Raw genomic sequence first — 18,877 nt, 5'->3', positions numbered from 1 at the left:
GCAGCAGCAGAAGAGGTAGCAGGGGGAGCCTGAGTGACTTCCTTGTTTTTAAGGTGTTTACTCCACTGCAGTTCATGCTTTGCATGCAGGTGCCTGGTCATGCAGGTTGTGCTAAGGTTCAGAACGTTAATGCCTCGCTTCAGGCTCTGATGGCACAGCGTGCAAACCACTCGGGTCTTGTCGTCAGCACATTGTTTGAAGAAGTGCCATGCCAGGGAACTCCTTGAAGCTGCCTTTGGGGTGCTCGGTCCCAGATGGCGGCGGTCAGTAGCAGGCGGAGTCTCTTGGTGGCGGGTGTTCTGATTTTGCCCACTGCTCCCTCTTTTGCTACGCTGTTGGCTCGGTCTCACCACTGCCTCTTCCTCCGAACTGTGAAAGTCAGTGGCACGACCTTCATTCCATGTGGGGTCTAGGACCTCATCGTCCCCTGCATCGTCTTCCACCCAGTCTTGATCCCTGACCTCCTGTTCAGTCTGCACACTGCAGAAAGACGCAGCAGTTGGCACCTGTGTTTCGTCATCATCAGAAACGTGCTGAGGTGGTATTCCCATGTCCTCATCATCAGGAAAAATAAGTGGTTGTGCGTTAGTGCATTCTATCTCTTCCACCCCTGGGGAAGGGCTAGGTGGATGCCCTTGGGAAACCCTGGCAGCAGAGTCTTCAAACAGCATAAGAGACTGCTGCATAACTTGAGGCTCAGACAGTTTCCCTGATATGCATGGGGGTGATGTGACAGACCGATGGGCTTGGTTTTCATGCGCCATCTGTGCGCTTTCTGCAGAAGACTGGGTGGGAGATAATGTGAACGTGCTGGATCCACTGTCGGCCACCCAATTGACTAATGCCTGTACCTGCTCAGGCCTTACCATCCTTAGAACGGCATTGGGCCCCACCAAATATCGCTGTAAATTCTGCTGGCTACTGGGACCTGAGGTAGTTGGTTCACTAGGACGTGTGGCTGTGGCAGAACGGCCACGTCCTCTCCCAGCACCAGAGAGTCCACTAACACCACCACGACCATGTCCACGTCCGCATCCCTTATTAGATGTTTTCCTCATTGTTCCGTTCACCACAATTTTGAGAATGGCAAATTTGGGAATAGTTTTTCAACCCAGAACAAAAAATGTGCTTTTACGGTCACTACAAATAACTTGACCAGCAAAAACAGTACAGATTTGGTTGAATAGAAATGTGAGGCCTGTTTTTTTTTGCGCTGTGTGACAGGTATAGGTTTAATCACAGAATTAGACTTCTATCTGCACGGTAGCGTGTGTCTTAGGTTTTTCTGAATGACACTATCAGCACCTTCAATGTAAGATATCCTTTTTGGGATAGATTTCAAGTAGGCCTCATATACCAGAAACTAGTTATTTTGAGAATGGCAAATTTGGGAATAGTTTTTCAACCCAGAACAAAAAGTGTGCTTTTACGGTCACTACAAATAACTTGACCAGCTAAAACAGTACAGATTTGGTTGAATAGAAATGTCAGGCCTGTTTTTTTTTTGCGCTGTGTGACAGGTATAGGTTTAATCACAGAATTAGACTTCTATCTGCACGGTAGCGTGTGTCTTAGGTTTTTCTGAATGACACTATCAGCACCTTCAATGTAAGATATCCTTTTTGGGATAGATTTCAAGTAGGCCTCATATACCAGAAACTAGTTATTTTGAGAATGGCAAATTTGGGAATAGTTTTTCAACCCAGAACAAAAAGTGTGCTTTTACGGTCACTACAAATAACTTGACCAGCTAAAACAGTACAGATTTGGTTGAATAGAAATGTGAGGCCTGTTTTTTTTTTGCGCTGTGTGACAGGTATAGGTTTAATCACAGAATCAGACTTCTATCTGCACGGTAGCGTGTGTCTTAGGTTTTTCTGAATGACACTATCAGCACCTTCAATGTAAGATATCCTTTTTGGGATAGATTTCAAGTAGGCCTCATATACCAGAAACTAGTTATTTTGAGAATGGCAAATTTGGGAATAGTTTTTCAACCCAGAACAAAAAGTGTGCTTTTACGGTCACTACAAATAACTTGACCAGCTAAAACAGTACAGATTTGGTTGAATAGAAATGTCAGGCCTGTTTTTTTTTGCGCTGTGTGACAGGTATAGGTTTAATCACAGAATCAGACTTCTATCTGCACGGTAGCGTGTGTCTTAGGTTTTTCTGAATGACACTATCAGCACCTTCAATGTAAGATATCCTTTTTGGGATAGATTTCAAGTAGGCCTCATATACCAGAAACTAGTTATTTTGAGAATGGCAAATTTGGGAATAGTTTTTCAACCCAGAACAAAAAGTGTGCTTTTACGGTCACTACAAATAACTTGACCAGCTAAAACAGTACAGATTTGGTTGAATAGAAATGTGAGGCCTGTTTTTTTTTGCGCTGTGTGACAGGTATAGGTTTAATCACAGAATCAGACTTCTATCTGCACGGTAGCGTGTGTCTTAGGTTTTTCTGAATGACACTATCAGCACCTTCAATGTAAGATATCCTTTTTGGGATAGATTTCAAGTAGGCCTCATATACCAGAAACTAGTTATTTTGAGAATGGCAAATTTGGGAATAGTTTTTCAACCCAGAAAAAAAAGTGTGCTTTTACGGTCACTACAAATAACTTGACCAGCTAAAACAGTACAGATTTGGTTGAATAGAAATGTCAGGCCTGTTTTTTTTTGCGCTGTGTGACAGGTATAGGTTTAATCACAGAATCAGACTTCTATCTGCACGGTAGCGTGTGTCTTAGGTTTTTCTGAATGACACTATCAGCACCTTCAATGTAAGATATCCTTTTTGGGATAGATTTCAAGTAGGCCTCATATACCAGAAACTAGTTATTTTGAGAATGGCAAATTTGGGAATAGTTTTTCAACCCAGAACAAAAAGTGTGCTTTTACGGTCACTACAAATAACTTGACCAGCTAAAACAGTACAGATTTGGTTGAATAGAAATGTCAGGTCTATTTTTTAGGCGCTGGGTGACAGGCTCAACTTGCCCCTGATGTAGTATATGGCCAAAAAATAACCACACTATTGATGGTTAAATGCACTTGGGTGACACAGGCTCAGCCTGCACCAGATGTAGTATATGGCCAAAAAATAACCAGACTGTTGATGGTTAAATGCACTTCGGTGACACAGGCTCAGCCTGCAGCTGATGTAGGATATAGCACAAAATGACCACACTATTGATGGTTAAATACACTTGGTGATAGCTTGTGCTGGCGCACCACAAGTCACAAAATGGCCGCCGATCACCCCAGAAAAAAAGTGATCTAAAAACGCTCTGGGCAGCCTCAAAAAAGTGAGCAAGTCGATATTAGCACTTCAATGATCCACAGCTGCAGATCGATCACAGAATGAAGTATTTTGGAGGAGTTAATCTGCCTAATCTCGCCCTAACGTCGCAGCTGCAACCTCTCCCTATGCTTGAATCAGCAGAGTGACGTGCAGCGCAACGTGACCCAAGATTATATAGAGGCTGGGTCACATGCTGCACTGGCCAATCACAGCTATGCCAATAGTAGGCAAGGCTGTGATGGCCTCTTGGGGCAAGTAGTATGACGCTTGTTGATTGGCTGCTTTGCAGCCTTTCAAAAAGCGCCAAGAAAGCGCCGAACACCGAACCCGGACTTTTACGAAAATGTTCGGGTCCGTGTCACGGACACCCCAAAATTCGTTACGAACCCGAACTATACAGTTCGGGTTCGCTCATCCCTAGTGGTGACCATGGCGGCCATTTTGAAGTCGGACATTTTGAATCCAACTTTAGTTTTTTCAATAGGAAGAGGGTCATTTGACACATCAAACTTATTGGGAATTTCACAAGAAAAACAATGGTGTGCTTGGTTTTAACGTAACTTTATTCTTTCATGAGTTATTTACAAGTTTCTGACCACTTACAAAATGTGTTCAATGTGCTGCCCATTGTGTTGGATTGTCAATGCAACCCTTTTCTCCCACTCTTCACACACTGATAGCAACACCGCAGGAGAAATGCTAGCACAGGCTTCCAGTATCCGTAGTTTCAGGTGCTGCACATCTCGTATCATCTGAAGGCAATCGTCTATGCTGTGAAGATACGAGATGTGCAGCACCTGAAACTATGGATACTGGAAGCCTGTGCTAGCATTTCTCCTGCGGTGTTGCTATCAGTGTGTGAAGAGTGGGAGAAGAGGGTTGCATTGACAATCCAACACAATGGGCAGAACATTGAACACATTTTATAAGTGGTGAGAAACTTGTAAATAACTAATGAAAGAATAAAGTTACGTTAAAACCAAGCACACCATTGTTTTTCTTGTGAAATTCCCAATAAGTTTGATGTGTCACATGACCCTCTTCCTATTGAAAAAACAAAGGTTGGATTGAAAATGGCCAACTTCAAAATGGCCGCTATGGTCACCACCCATCTTGAAAAGTTTCCCCCCTCACATATACTAATGTGCCACAAACAGGAAGTTAATATCACCAACCATTCCCATTTTATTAAGGTGTGTCCATATAAATGGCCCACCCTGTATAATCACTATGAGAGGAAAAGTCCTAAAAATGTATGAATGAAAGGAGAAAATAGCATGCATCAGTTAGATACATTATAGTCCTAACTATCTGAGTAGTAGGATAATGAGTGTCCATCAGTGTCTGGCTGAGCATAAGTTGCTTGCAGTTGTGTGGATTCAAGCCAGGAGATCATCTTCTGGTGTGTGAATGAATCAGGTCTTCTCATTTTTCAAAATATGGAGCCTGGGTATAACATGGAATATTTGAGGTTGGCTAGGTATAACCCAGACTATAGTGAAATGTAACATTTGTATTAACCTTTAAGGAGAAGTCTGGGAAGATTTGAGTTTGCACATTTTCAGATTGGAGAATTGTTCACGAGCCAGACAAAGTGCACTTTGTCACGATAGTTGAGGAAACCTGCTATTAAAAGTTCTCAGTAGGTCTTCGATCAGGGGAGGTTTAGGCAGAATACAATGAATGCTCTCCACATAAACAGAGAAGAACTTGTCCTTGCCTTATGGTGTAATGAGATCTTCCAGGTAGGAATTGGGTGACATTCCTTTAGCGTGTTCAAATCTCAGTTTGCAGTGCTGCAATCTGTTCTCCAGGTTGTCTTAAGTGCTGGTGTCATCTCTCCACAGTTCCAGCAACTCAGGTGAGGGGGATTTAAATTGGCTGCTGTTTGTTTTCAAGATCACTGGCTCTCTGTTCAACTTATGTGACCTGGGTCGGCTGAGCATTATGCCAGATCAGTGCTATCCATCTATCTCTCATCTATCCGAGTGGTCAGAGCCAACTGAAAATGTTGCATGTGTATCAGGGTTAATGTCTGTGGCAGGTTGGGATGTTGATTCCATTGCAGGGACATGAAGAGGCTTACTTTGAGGTACTATCAACCTCAGACCTTCTGAAGCTGGCAAGTACTTTACACTATTGATATTCTTCTTAGGCTGCCATCCATTACAGAACTGGTCGAAGTAAAGGATGCAGCAAATAGTATCATGCACCAAACACCACCTCCCTGGATTAAGGAAGCAAAAAAAAATTCTCATGACATAGGCTAAAGGTGTTAAAGTCAGTTTTACTGATGTGGTCTTGGATACAGAGGTGGGGTTGAATGTGTATAACTGGGTACCCAGGTAGCCTGGGAAACCTTTTATCTGCAGGTCACAGTCTTCTCTGGCTGTCTAAGGCTCCTTGTAGTAGAGGGGAAAACTATTAAGCAGGACCGAAAAGCCAAGAGCACAAGGCCTACGCACTGCCCACAGTTCGGTAATCTGTAAAACTCCTGATGACACGGCCTAGGTAAGGCTGAAAACTGATTTTGGCACCTTCTTCACCAAAATCCATATAAAATCTAATAATGATGCTAGTGGGGTCTCCCTAACTGTTCATATGCAACACAAAATATCTGTGCTGATCTTTGTGTACGTGAAAGAAAAAAAAAATGTGCTGTAGACATAAGTAGCTATTTATTTCAGACAGAAGCACCCCATTGAATGTTGCACACAGCAGCGTATCCACAGCAAATCTGCGGCAGAAATCAGCCTTGTATTCCTGCAGAAGAAAAACATGTCAACAATGATTTGCCTCCTAGGTGTTTTTGGGATAAGAAAATGCTGCTGATGTTAAACAGTTTGTACATACTGTACCCATTGTGCAAAATTCAATGCAGTGTCCTTATGGTGCAGTTTACCTGGGCGTTTTTGTACTATTTTAAAGTTGTCAATGCATTTCTTAGCTTTGATCAATACTGCTTCCCAGGCCACACTGCTGCAAGACAACCACAGTGAGACTTCACAAAAATTCCACCTAAATACTTTATTACATAGACTAAAAGAGCATTGGGTAGATTTACTATATTGCATGGCTCATGAAAGATCATGCTGCCAAATAAAACTAATGTTTGTGTGTCCGTCCCCACATGGCCAAAACATACAACACATGCATGCAACCTTTGTACACAAAGTATCTGTTAAATAAATGTGATATTTTGTCCTTTTGTCTTCTGTCATGATCGCACTAAACTAACAGCTGCTCGTTCCCATGCAAATAACTATTATGCTAGACTCCAGGTGTCAGAAACCATAATCCGAAAGATGCATGTGGATCATGTCAAAATGTACAGAAAAAACACAATTTTCCTGCTTTGGACGCTGGGAGAGAAAATGCATACATTGTGAGCCTAATGTTGGCTATGTATAAATAACGGGCGGACTGGGAACTTAAAGTGGCCCTGGAAAACTAGTAAAAGTGGCCCCATTTTCTAGTCGGGTCCAAATTGATGGAAGGCACGGCCAACACAAGTAGGTGAGGCCAGCAGTACCATATTGAGGCACATTATACCACCCTAACAGAGCCAAATACCACAGTCCATCACAAAAAACTGCCGCCAACGGCACAAAATACATCCCCAAAAACGTCCATTGGCTGGCCGTGAGGAGGGCTCAGGCACCCCCCTGGGCATCGGCCCTCCGCCCCTGATACAAACAACCACATTATGAGCGCTGATGTCTTACAAACTTAGATATTATTTTGCTAAGCTTCACTCCTCAATAACAACACCTCTATTACGATCCCCCTCTTCCCTCAGATCCAGAAAACGTAATACTGGGAGGTATGATTATGAACTAGATTTCAGATTGCATGTGATCACAGGAACATACTCATACAATTCTCATGTAGGTTCAGTTGCATCCTGGATTTGCATATGTCCTAGGTATATTCTTACAGGTGGAAAGGTAGTTAGAATGATACTTTAATCATATGAATGTTGGATATCTTTGAGTATGCAACTGTATACTAAGGCCCTTGCAGACAAGCATTCCTTCCAAAGCGAGTCCGCATCGCAGCACCGGGCCTGACCTCCCAGCATTGACGGGATTCACATAGCATTATATTGATTTATGATGCTATGTAACTGTTACAGTTCTGGAATGTATTGGATAACACTGGCAGCATTATGCCAGTGTTATCCCATACATTCCAGAACGGTAAGGGTTAAATAGCATCATAAATCAATATAATGCTATGTAACCCCCGGCATCGCTGGGAGGTCAGGCCGGGAGCTGCGTTGCGGACTCGCTGTGGGAGGAACAATCGTCTGCAAGGGGCCTAAGGGTCTGTTCAAATCTCTCTGAGCCTTCCGTCAGACTTATACATTGAGAGTACTGAGGGACATATACCTCTGAAAAAGGCTCTGACATATGATGCTGTATGTGGTAAAGGGCCATACATCATCTCACAGTATATGGTTTTTAACTGGTTGCCTCTGCATAGAAAAGCATATCTGACTACACTTTTCTGTACAATAAAAAGAATTTATGCCAACCTGACAAAGGCAAAAGGACACTCTTTTGGCTTCATCAGCTGACTGCCACCCTAGGAACACATGTTATGTATAAGTGGGGAACTTCCCTGGATATATAGCAACATGAAGCAGACGTGAACAGGGCCTAACTATAAAGATGTACTAAAGTGCTATACAGTGTACTACGTTCATCGTACAATAAATATATTTGTTGAAGAAAAAATAAAATGAAGAAATAACAGTGCTATACAGATAGTTCCCCCATAGTAGCAGAGTTCTTCAAAGTGCCACCAATAGTAATTCCCTCCTAGAGTGTCCTCGTTAGTAATAGTTCCCCCTACAGTGGTGATAATGCTCCCCAATAGTGCCTCCATTATTATTATTGTGCCCAATAATAATAATGCCCCTACAGTACCATCAGTAGTAATAATAGCCCTACAGAGCCCCTAATAGAAATAAGCCCCCCCCCCCATAGTTCCCTCTGTGGTAATAAGGCTTCCTATAGCACCCTCAGTAGTAATAACACCCCTCTATAAGGCACTGCTTTGGACCCCCCAGTAGAAATAAGGCCAATCTATAAGGCACTCCTATAGACCCCCCAGTAGTTATAATATTCCATACAATGCCCCCATGTAGTTATAATGCACCCTGTATTACCCCCATGGTTTATAATGTCACCTACCATTATAATGCCTCAGCACCTCCGACATACAGTCCCAGGGAAATAACATCATACCCTGTCTCCAGCCCTCACCAACATACAATCCTATATAAATATAATCATACCCTCTCACCAGCTCCCTCCAACACACAGTCCCATGTAAATAACATCATACCCTCCTTTTAGTGGCCTCCAACATACAGTCCCATGTAAATAACATCACTCCCTTCCGTTTCCTCCAACATACAGTCCTTTGTAAATAACATTACTCCCTCCCCTCAGCCTGGTTCAGCACACAGTCCCATGTAACCAGGTGACCAGATTTTCCTGTTGGAAGGGGTTGAAGTGTAAAAAAAAAGTTAAACAAAATAAAAAATGTCTCCCTCTGCTGGTGCGCCCCCTCCTGCTGAGCTCTGCCCTAGGCACTTGCCCTTGGGTGCCTAATGAGAAATACGGCCCTGTATTCCAGCCCAATGGAGACACTTGATGGGGGCTAATGGTTACATTTGATGCATACTTTTCCAGTGCACACAGCAAACATATACTGCAAACAGTGTGAAAGAAACCTAATATGAAATGAGTTTTACGCTAGGAACTTTTATACTGATTAGAACAAATATCCCATATTGTGCATATCCAACTGAATTACCTTCCTGTAACGTGTTCTTCTGCTCCTCAGTGTGCTCTAATGTTCATAAATGGAATAAATGTAACATCAGTTTTAGCTTTCTCTTTCACAATTACATTGAAATGAAGGATTAAAGCAATTATATCCATGTACTTTCCAGCTCATGTTGCTATATTGGTCGACTGGCTGAATCAACCAAGCTTTATGTCTTCTGAAGGGTTAAATGATCAGCAGTGGGTACCTGCAAGTAGGATCCAATCCGGTGGAATTCAGACTGAGATGCTAGCTGCTCACTGGCTGGTTTGTCTCCCTGTATCTGTACACACAGCCACAAGGAGACACTCAGCTGTGTGCATCTAGACATCGAGATACAGGGAGAGAGCTGCAAAACAGGAAAATGAGCAACTCGGGGTTCGAAAAAAAGGATGGGCAAGAGCCTTTAAAGTATATCAGGTAAGACGCTTATCAGCTATCGTCTGTGAATACCCCAGTGCATCAATTTATAGAGATTCAGCTGCTAGGAGCCAATTCATAGGGTGTGGGCTTATAGATGCCAGAGTGCAATATCTTTGAAAAAGGGTTTTTCCACCAATGTAAGTCAATCAGCAAATGCTAATTGTGTGTTGTGAATATCTGCGTAGAGATTTCACTGAAATGGTTAACCACTGACGAAAACAATACCTCCAATGTGTTATGTATTATAATGTTTTTCTGCTGCTTGCGATGACAGCCTTAAGTGTCATCCTCACTGTCATGGTAAAATGAACAATAAGACAATCATTCTACAAGTGTCTTGAAAATGAATAATTAATCCGTGCACTTGGAGAGCCCATACTGTTAGGCTTAGGAAATGACTGAACAGTTTTCCTGTACTTAGCTGTCACTCTTAAAGGAAAGCAACATCATAAAATGACCTAATGTTTAAATCAAGTTTTTAAGTTTAAATATATTTTGAATCATTTTTGTTATTATTAATTTCCATGTCACTCTCTATATTAAAAAAATAGGTGACACTAATCACTTTTATGCAGTCATCTCCTTATTCTACATATATATATATACAGCACTGTGGAAAAAATGCTGCAAAGTAAGAATGATTTAAAAAATGAAAGTTTATTTTTATCAGTTAAAAAAATGCTATTTAAATTCACCTTTGCCTTCAAAACAGCATCAATTCTTCTAGGTACACTTGCACACAGTTTCTAAAGGAACTTGGCAGGGATGTTGTTCCGAACATCTTGGAGCACTAACCACAGATGTAGATGTAGGCTTGCCCAAATCCTTCTATGTAATTCCTCTCAGTCTCAATGATGTTGAAATCAAGGCTCAGTGGGGGCCATATTATTGCATCCAGGACTCGTTCTTCACCTTTACACTAAACATAGTAGTTAATTACATTGGTTGTATGTTTGGGGTCTTTATCGTGCTGAGAATGAAATTTGGAGCCAGTCAAACTTTTCCTGATGTTATTGCATGATGGATAAGTATCTGTCTGTATCAGCATTGAGGACACTATTAATCCTCACCAAATCCCGAACTTTATTTGCTAAAATGCAGCCCAAACTTGCAAGGAACCTCCACCATGGTTAACCATTGCCTGTTGACACTGATTATTGTACCACTCTCCAGCCCTTCGGCAAACAAACTGCCTTCTTTTAAAGCAAAATATTTCAACGCTTGCAGACATTTTTCTTCACCCTAATTCCTATGTTTTTGTGCATAGTTGAGTCACTTGGCCTTGTCTCTATGTTGAAGGTATGTCTTCTTGGCTGCAATTATTCCTTGAAGACCACATCTGGACAGACTTCTCAAAACAATAGATGGGTTTACCTGGGTCCCATTGGTGTACCAGTTCTGAGCTGATGGCTTTTTCGAAGGAAAGTAAGCATGATGTGTCTTTCATCTGCTGCACTACATTTTTAGCAAATGGAGCTGAGGATTTGTTGAGAATTACTGGTGTTCTCAATGTTGAGATACAGGCAGACACTTATCCATCATACAATATTATCAGGGAGGCATTTAATTTATTCTACAGCAAGACAACAACCCCAAACATGCAGCCAATGTCATTAAGAACTATCTTCAGTGTAAAGAAGAACAACGGGTGCTGGAAGTGATGATATGGCCCCCCACAAAGCCATTATCTCAACATAATTGAGTCTACCTGGGATTATATAAAGAGACAGAAGAACCTGAGCAAGCCTACATGCACAGAAGGTCTGAGGTTAGTTCTCCAAGATGTCTGGAGCAACCTCCCTGCTGAGTTCCTTCAAAAAGTGTGTGCAAGTCTACCTAAAAGAGCTGATGCTGTTTTGATGGCAAATATTGATTTGATTTCATTTTCGCTTTTGTTCATACACTTTGTATTTTGTTAAATTTGTTAAAAATAAACTATTAACACTTTCATTTTTTGAAAGCATTCTTACTTTGCAGCTTTTTTCCCACACCTGCCTAAAACTCTGTCTCTCTCTCTCTCTCTGTCTCTCTGTCTCTGTCTCTCTCTCTCTCTCTCTCTCTCTCTATATATATATATATATATATATATATATATACACACACACACAAGTATTCACTGTATATTTGGATAACACAGGATCCACCATTTACAATAGGCGATATTATAGGTTCTACCCCTCCTGACCTCTGCACAGGTCACAGAGCATGTCTAGAAAACTCTCCCATAGAAGTCATTTAGGCCAGTTTCTGTCCATTACATCTATGGCCTTTGATGGCTTCTGTAAAGCACATTTAGTTTTAGCAGGAAATCGTTAAATTGTGCAGACAGCACATCAAATAGACTAATAAGGCAACAAGGATTCTACAATCTTAGCATCGCATATGTGGAATTGACATTAGATGTCGATATAAGATGTCCTGTGACAAGCGAGTATATTTTAGGAGCAGATCCTGTCTAAAGGTCACTTTACATGGCCTGATAGAGCACATGATCGTCATGAAGAAAGCGTTCCTTTCCGACAATAGCCTGCTCGTCAGTGGAGGATACAGCTGAATTTACATGCAGTGATCTCCTCGACAGTATGGGGAGGAGAGATCACTAATACCATCGTTCATCCCCATACGGAATCATTGTTTGCTGGCAACAGAGTTGTTTGTTTAGATGGCACGATCTGCTGCAGGCAAACAATGGCTTACAGTAGGTGATCACACCAACAATCCTATTACCCGATGAATCAGCGGCATCTTTACAATGGCAGATTATCGCTAACGAGTGTTCGTACAAACGCTTGTTATCTATAATTTGCCCAAAGATCAAGCAGTGTAAAAGGGCCTTAAAGAGGTTATCGAACGTTTAAAACGTGATACTATGATGGCTCATCCCCGTCGTAGCCTGCTATTGGCTGATATCCCCCTCATTGCTGGATGTTTTCATCCGCGCAAAAGGGAGGCGGCGGCTGTGTAGGGAGCAGGAGCTATGCGGGTGCCAGGGAGGGTGTTAAATACCATCTATATGAGGGACCCCGGCATGGGGGGATATGTTCTACACCTTGGATAACCTCTTTAAGTAACAAGTCAAAAACAGAACAATAATCTAAACAGTAACTACTACCTGTGGTGTTAATCGTATATAGAACTTTTTTTTATAGGTTTTGTCTAAAAAGTAACTTTCCAATAATTAACTTTTGCGATATGACATTCATAAGAAAAGCTAAGGCTCCTTTTACATCACCGTTTCTCCTTTCCGTTCTCCGACTCCGTTGAGGAGCAGGAGAACGGAAAGGACGGATTCTGCAGATAACTGAGCCTAACGGAGCCTAAAGACCCCATAGACTATAATGGGGTCCGTTCAGTGTCCGCTCAGAACATGATTTTTGAGCGGAGACGAAAGTCCTGCAGACACTCCGTGGCTTCCATGATGCGGCACATCCGAGATGTGCTCACGTATTCTCACCTTGATAGAATTTATAGTGCTTCCTACATATTGTAAGCTGCAAATTCGACATGTGATTAGATATACTGCATAAGTGGTATTGCAGCTGAGATAAGATTTCACTGGGAAGACCTTGTAATTAGCTGTGGACTTAAAAGTCCTAGCTACCACGGTATGGTCACAGCATATACATTTGTTATGTCCACATTTGTAGCTGCCCTTTGTCTTTAACCAATTAGGTTGTGATGTCTTTCTATCCTGAAAGAGGCTTGGACTAACATAGGTTGCTACTGTGGGGGCTCTGCGGGCCGCACATCTTACCCCCCCCCCCCTGCTATTCTTGCCCATTGTTTATCGAATGCCAGGACCGGAAAATGTTGCTTAATAATCTTACAGATCTCAGGAAACTCCACGCTATATTGTGTTACAAATGTACTCTGGGGGGTTATGTCTGATGATACCCGTGCTTCAGTTTGTATCTGTCTCCTCGCCGGGTAAACTAGCAGGTTTCTATCCATGTCCAATGTCTGCTGAACACAACTATCTATATGTTTACGTGAATATCCCCTTTGTGTCAATCTGCTCATAATTTCCCCTACTTCCGCCATAAAGGAGTCCACATTTGTGCAGTTCCGTCTAGCACGGATCATTTCACCCTTTGGTATATTGTGTACTCTGTGTGGTGGGTGACAAGAGGATCCGTATATAGTCCAATATAGTGTTGCCTGCCAGGGATTTCCTAAAGGTGGAAGTGTGTATAGTAGCAGTGGCCGAGTCCCCCCTCAAGCACATCATGGAAGCCGCGGAGTGTCTGCGGCGAGCTTGCACTTTGCGGTTTTCCATGATAGGAACACATCCGGCATGTTGATTCAAGGCATTGAGAGGGTTAAAGTACCCACGAGAGGAGGCGATCAAAGGAGAAAACTCCTGACCAGGAATTCCTTCTGGATATTTCAGCTGAGCACCCGTCACCCTGAGGAACGCAATAAAAGATTGGATTTACCGTAATCCTGCAATTGTAAGATAATAAATTTGTAGAATATGCTTTCCATCTCCGATATATGGCTGAATAATGTTATGTTTTTAACACAATGTAAACTGCTTTTTTATTTGAAAATTGACACATGTGAATGGCAGCATGGAATTTAGGTCATGTGATAACCCAATTAAGAGCACAGGTGGGAGTCCACTATATCTGCTGCATTCATTTGTATCTTACTATGTCATGAGTAAGGGCTCACATTCTAAGTAGCCCGAAACATGTAGACTAAGTGTTTTTCCTGGATGTATTTTTATACCGCGTCAATAAAGTATCGATTTTACCTCTGCGAGACTGAGCTGGATTTTGCTTTTCGTTTGGACTTCAAGTTACCCGCATCCAGGTGCGGGTTTTTCCGTGCTCACAGCAGAGAAGGAGCAGGTGAGAGCAGCTTTTTTTCTCAATTGTTATGTGGTCACTATGTACTATAGCTTTACCACACTGAGATCTGCTCAGAAACGAATATACATATTACTGCTTTATTCACAGGCACAATATATGATTGTCAAGACACCAGTAATATGTGCTTATAAACATAGAAAAGACATATATCTCTATGTGGTAATGCTATAGCTCAGTGGTTAAGTGGTTGGTTTTGTATGTAGAGATCCCAGGTGAGAATCTTCAGTTTTCTTTTTTCAGATTTTTTTTTTTCTTCCACACCCATAAGAAAAGTCTATGTCCTTATGCAACGGGCGCCTCCCCCTAGGGCCCTCTATATATAAAACGCGCCCCAGATGTAGGAAATGACGAGGGGTATAGTGCAGCCTAAAATGTCTCTTTATGTGTGTAACGGTGCTCCTACCTGGATACGGCTGGACCTCAGGCTTTGGCTCCGATGCAATAAATAGGGGGAATAATTGAGAGATAAAAGAATAACTTGAGTCCAGACCTTGTATGTAGTTGAACAGCAGCTTTACTAAAATAAGCATTCATCAAAACAATCTTTAAGCTCTGTCTTTGTTCCAGCAGGCTTTAGCATCAAACTGGCAGGCTTCTTCAATAACTCTGCTTGCTTTCTCTCTCTCTGCTGTACCGATAAGCTAAATAGGTAACTTGGCTTCCTCTGTAAGCTGCACTTTCTCTCTGTAGTCTGTAGTTATGCCAGGGAACTTTCCTCCTGGCTCCTGAGACTTTAAGCTTTGGCCTCATGTCCAGCAGAACTTAAGGTGCTCTGACTGGCGTGGGCACGTCCAGCAGAGATGTGCCCCTGCACACCTGTCCCCTAGCAGGGGGTAAGCTAGACTGACTCGAAACTGGTCCCCACCCTTCCTACAGGAAATAGGTCTAGCCCACTTCTCCACAGAGAATGGTTAGAATGGAATGGAAAGCTCCATTCTACCTAAGTATATATCTGCCACCACCTGCTGGTGAACCAGGCACATTACATGTAATAAACAGTTACATAAGAAGATTATTGCAACAGCGTCCTATGTGCGACGCTATCTCCCTGCTTACCGCCGTGGTTCCAGGCACCGTGCTCATCTGTCATCGTGGTCTGTGCTTCCCTGTCTCTGCTGCAGCTTTGGGTTCTGCCTGTGTGGTTAGTATTGCCTTTGAAGATTCTGCTCCACAACTTCCATTCAACCTGAACACTGCTTGAACTTGGCTTCAGTTGTGGCAGTATGCATGACTCCCTGGGCGGGGCTGAGTTGTGGTCAGGTGATCTCGTTAACCTATCCTGGCTCTCCTGCAGGTACTTTAGTAGCTCAGCCCTCTTGCCAGACACCTCAGTGTCTCAAGGTCCTAATCTTGTGCTAAAGAGCTTGCTTACCACTCGTGTTCCTGACTTCGTGCTTCGTTCCTGGACTTTATATCCTATCCCAGCCTGCTTGCATCGCCTCTCCTGTTGCAGACCCAGATTGTCTGACCTTGCTCCTGTGCCGCCTGCCTTGACCCTTTGCTCGTCCTGACTACGTCTCTGCATCATCCTCCTGTTCCTGTCTTGTTGCCCCTGGTCACGAACCTGCCTGGTTTACTACGTCTGTACGTCGTTTGTCAGGGGCGTCGTTAGGTCAAAACATTCAGGGCTGGGGCCCCGAATGTTTTGTCCGGTGCCCCGAATGTTTATGCTGGCAGCTGGTGGTGGGCTGAGGTTCTGTTAGGGCCGGGAAGAGCTATACTCATCTTCTCCTTTTCTGGTCCTCGGCGCTCCACTGTGAAGGCAGCGCAGACTATACAAGAGGATTACCGAGTGGTGAAGATTGGCAGCATCCAGAGCAGGAACAGTAAGTGTTTTTTTATTTGGGGTCTGATGGAGGCACTGGGGGCTGAAAAGCGGCTGCTGGGGGCTGATATGAGACACTGGGGGGCTGATATGAGGCATTGGGGGGCTGATGTGAGGCATTGGGGGGCTGATGTGAGGCACTGGGTGGCTGAAGAGGGGCATCGGGAGCTGATGTGAGGCACTGGGGGGCTGAAGAGGGGCATTGGGGGCTGATGTGAGGCACTGGGGGCTAAAGAGAGGCTGCTGGGGAGCTGAAGAGGGGCACTGGGGGGCTGATGTGAGTCACTGGGGGGCTGAAGAGAAGCTGCTGGGGGGCTGATATGAGGCACTGGGGGGCTGATATTAGGCACTGGGGGGCTGATATTAGGCACTGGGGGGCTGATATGAGACTGGGGGGCTTATATGAGGCACTGGGGGGGCTGAAGAGAGGCAATGGGGGCTGAAGAGAGGCAAGGGGGCTGATATGAGGCACTGGGGGCTGATATGAGGCACTGGAGGATTATATGAGGCACTAGGGGGCTGAAGAGGGACACTGGGGGCTGAAGAGAGGCACTGGGGGCTAAAGAGAGGCACTGGGGGCTAAAAAGAGGCACTGGGGCTGATATGAGGTACTGCTGGCTGGAGAGAGGCTGCTGGGGGGCTGAAGAGGGGCACTGGGGGCTGATATGAGGCACTGGGACCTGATATGAGGCACTGGGGCTGAAGAGGGACACTGGGGGGCTGAAGAGGGGCACTGGGGGCTGATATGAGGCATTGGGGCTCTTATCTGAGGTCTGATTGGGGGTCATTCACATTGGGGTCTGATCTGAGGTCTTATTGGGGTCTTATTAACATTGGGGGTCTGATTGGTGGTCTGACCTCGGGTGTAATGAAAAATATCTTTTTCTTATTGTCCCTCTCTCAAACCTAGGTGCGTCTTATGGGCCGGATCGTCTTATAGGGCAAAAAATACGGGTACGTTTAAAAATGATTTCTTCTCCCTTCTCCCGGGTCTGTATGTATGTACAAACCGGATTCCAAAAAAGTTGGGACACTATACAAATCGTGAATAAAAACTGAATGCAATGATGTGGAGGTGCCAACTTCTAATATTTTATTCAGAATAGAACATAAATCACGGAACAAAAGTTTAAACTGAGAAAATGTACCATTTTAAGGGAAAAATATGTTGAATTAGAATTTCATGGTGTCAACAAATCCCAAAAAAGTTGGGACAAGGCCTTTTTCACCACTGTGTGGCATCTCCCCTTCTTCTTACAACACTCAACAGACGTCTGGGGACCGAGGAGACCAGTTTCTCAAGTTTAGAAATAGGAATGCTCTCCCATTCTTGTCTAATACAGGCCTCTAACTGTTCAATCGTCTTGGGCCTTCTTTGTTGCACCTTCCTCTTTATGATGCGCCAAATGTTCTCTATAGGTGAAAGATCTGGACTGCAGACTGGGCATTTCAGTACCCGCATCCTTCTCCTACGCAGCCATGATGTTGTGATTGATGCAGAATGTGGTCTGGCATTATCTTGTTGACAAATGCAGGGTCTTCCCTGAAAGAGATGACGTCTGGATGGGAGCATATGTTGTTCTAGAACCTGAATATATTTTTCTGCATTGATGGTGCCTTTCCAGACATGCAAGCTGCCCATGCCACACGCACTCATGCAACCCCATACCATCAGAGATGCAGGCTTCTGAACTGAGCGTTGATAACAACTTGGGTTGTCCTTGTCCTCTTTGGTCCGGATGACATGGCGTCCCAGATTTCCAAAAAGAACTTCGAATCGTGACTCATCTGACCACAGAACAGTCTTCCATTTTGCCACACTCCATTTTAAATGATCCCTGGCCCAGTGAAAACGCCTGAGCTTGTGGATCTTGCTTAGAAATGGCTTCTTCTTTGCACTGTAGAGTTTCAGCTGGCAACGGCGGATGGCACGGTGGATTGTGTTCACTGACAATGGTTTCTGGAAGTATTCCTGAGCCCATTCTGTGATTTCCTTTACAGTAGCATTCCTGTTTGTGGTGCAGTGTCGTTTAAGGGCCCGGAGATCACGGGCATCCAGTATGGTTTTACGACCTTGACCCTTACGCACAGAGATTGTTCCAGATTCTCTGAATCTTCGGATGATGTTATGCACAGTTGATGATGATAGATGCAAAGTCTTTGCAATTTTTCACTGGGTAACACCTTTCTGATATTGCTCCACTATCTTTCTGCGCAACATTGTGGGAATTGGTGATCCTCTACCCATCTTGGCTTCTGAGAGACACTGCCACTCTGAGAAGCTCTTTTTATACCCAATCATGTTGCCAATTGACCTAATTAGTGTTAATTGGTCTTCCAGCTCTTCGTTATGCTCAAATTTTCTTTTTCCAGCCTCTTATTGCTACTTGTCCCAACTTTTTTGGGATTTGTTGACACCGTGAAAATTGGAATCAACGTATTTTTCCTTTAAAATGATACATTTACTCGGATTAAACGTTTGATCTGTCATCTACGTTCTATTACAAATAAAATATTGACATTTGCCATCTCCACATCATTGCATTCAGTTTTTATTCACAATTTGTTTAGTGTCCCAACTTTTTTGGAATCCGGTTTGTATGTATG

General features: G+C 43.4%; 1 protein-coding gene across 1 annotated transcript in view; it reads left to right on the top strand.

Moving 5' to 3' along the window:
- The first annotated feature begins 9,512 nt into the window (after positions 1-9,512).
- Positions 9,513-18,877, top strand: part of YJEFN3 (YjeF N-terminal domain containing 3) — a 332,305-nt gene continuing 322,940 nt past the window's right edge. The window contains exon 1 of the mRNA XM_040420365.1: positions 9,513-9,568. Coding sequence (XP_040276299.1) covers positions 9,513-9,568 — 56 coding nt within the window. The remainder of the gene's footprint in view (positions 9,569-18,877) is intronic.

Source organism: Bufo bufo, chromosome 2 (assembly GCF_905171765.1).
Source record: "Bufo bufo chromosome 2, aBufBuf1.1, whole genome shotgun sequence".
Classification (NCBI taxonomy): Eukaryota; Metazoa; Chordata; class Amphibia; order Anura; family Bufonidae; genus Bufo; species Bufo bufo.
The sequence above is the reverse complement of the archived record's forward strand: the minus strand, read 5'-3'. Positions and strand labels throughout refer to the sequence as shown.